Below are 1,852 nucleotides of genomic sequence, written 5' to 3'. Positions count from 1 at the left end.
AAACTAAAAAATCAACAGATATTCCGCGCCAAGAGGATTGTAGTCCACCCGTACTACGACTTCGACCAGGACCGCAACGACATCGCGTTGGTCCAACTGGACGGCTACCTGACGGACATAACGAAAGTGCGTCCCATATGCTTACCTTCCAAACAACTACCGTCAGACCTGATCAACCAGCAGCAGTTCATCATCAACAAGATTCATCCGTACCCGGGCGAAGTGTGCGTCGCCACTGGGTGGGGCTCTAACCAGCATGAGTTTTATGAATGATTTGTTTGTATTTGTACTTGTTTGATTGGATTATAGGAATTGTTTAATACATGTACGATCAAATATATGGTAAAGAATTTGATATGTAGAAAGACTTTCTTGCTATCGAGCTTTTAGTAGTTTGCTATAGTTGTTTTTAAATGTTTAAGTTGCTTCTTTTTTTCTAAAATCATTTAAAGACTTATTTGTTTAAAACAAAAGGTTAGCTGTGTTGAACAGCTTTAAAGCTATAAAAAGCATTGTTTTTTGTTTTGTGAACTTTATAGTAAAATATGACCGGGTTTATCTTTACTGTAAATTTTACAGAAACAACTGTTATCAGTAAAAATTTTACAAATATAATAAAAATCTGCCAAAATACTGCTTGTAAATAATTTTATCATAGCTTTGAAAGTGATTAAAAACGGTAAATTTTGAAAAAAAATATTGATACCATCATATGAAAACAAACCTTCGGTTTAATATTTTACTTGTTATTTACTGTGAATGTTTGTATAAAACTATTTAGTTGTCATATCATATTCAAGCACTTTATTGAACAGACGGAGGTGAAAAATTGCAAGTGATAGAAATGCCAGTGACAGAACCAACCACGTGCGTTAAGAAGCAGTTCGACTACAGAAATGTCATTTGTGCTGGTGGAAAAATTTCAAAAGACACCTGCAAAGTATAGCTGTTTTTTTTATTACTTCAAAGCAATATTTGTTTTTGTACAAAATAACTAACTTTTTATTACAAGTATCATGTACAACAAAAAGTATCTTTAATTAATTTTACTTTTTGTTTTGTTTATAAACCTCTTTTATAAGTATCAAATTGATTTTAAGAAACTAAATTACTAGCTCCCAAGTCTTATCGAGCATACAAGTGTTTTAGTCAAAGTGTAAAAGTTTTATTCACATTAAAGATTTTCAAGTTTGGCAATTTGAAAATTTAAAACTGTTTTGAAAGTAAAAAGAAGTTTTTTAATAATTTAAATAGATTTATGCAAATTGTATATTTTATTCGCGATCGGTTTTGGTAGCAAGAGATTGCGACCTTTTTAAGCGACTAATTAAATAATTAAAACAAAATATGAAGTCAGCCTTCTGCATCAATGGCTTCTTAAAATAATCCCTCTGAAAGTTACGCAATTTTTATCATCTGCAAACCTAACCTACAGGGCGACAGCGGCGGACCGCTCCAGTGCCAGAGGACCTCGCCGCGGTGGGGCAGCTTCAAGGGGCCGTACTGGCACCTGGACAGCGTGACGTCATTCGGGGAGGGGTGCGGGAGGGGAATCCCCGGCGGGTATACGCGCGTCACCAACTTCATCAGGTGGATCAGGAAGCACGTGTGCGAGAGGGCGGCGATACCGAGGTGATGACGTCACGTTGAGTGTGTGTGTGACGTCACGATACGTTGGGTGCGTCACGCACGGTTCGATGACGTCACTTTGAAAGTGTGATGTCACAATTTGTGTGGGAGGCGGCGCTGAGGACTTTTTTCTTCGGCTGAGTTTTTTTTTAATTTATTGTTGCTGCTGCACCGTCGTACGCACTTATTACTTTAAAAAATTTTTTAAATTTTATATTTTAAT

General features: G+C 36.4%; 1 protein-coding gene across 1 annotated transcript; it reads left to right on the top strand.

The window, feature by feature from the left end:
• Positions 1-323: 323 nt before the first annotated feature.
• On the top strand, positions 324-1,636 carry LOC145840993 (plasma kallikrein-like). Its single transcript, XM_082948355.1, has 3 exons — positions 324-342; positions 816-940; positions 1,436-1,636. Exons 1-3 carry the CDS (start codon positions 324-326, stop codon positions 1,634-1,636), a joined length of 345 nt encoding a protein of 114 aa, XP_082804481.1.
• Positions 1,637-1,852: the final 216 nt, after the last annotated feature.

The sequence above is a fragment of the Thalia democratica genome, chromosome 1 (genome assembly GCF_965202585.1).
Source record: "Thalia democratica chromosome 1, ktThaDemo2.hap1.1, whole genome shotgun sequence".
Lineage (NCBI taxonomy): Eukaryota > Metazoa > Chordata > Thaliacea > Salpida > Salpidae > Thalia > Thalia democratica.
The sequence above is the reverse complement of the archived record's forward strand: the minus strand, read 5'-3'. Positions and strand labels throughout refer to the sequence as shown.

What these genes read in the sequence shown, in the direction of transcription:
- LOC145840993 (XM_082948355.1), top strand. An exon ending in TTTCAAAAGACACCTGCAAA is followed by an intron (nt 941 to 1,435) that starts GTATAGCTGTTT and finishes CCTAACCTACAG; the next exon opens with GGCGACAGCGGCGGACCGCT.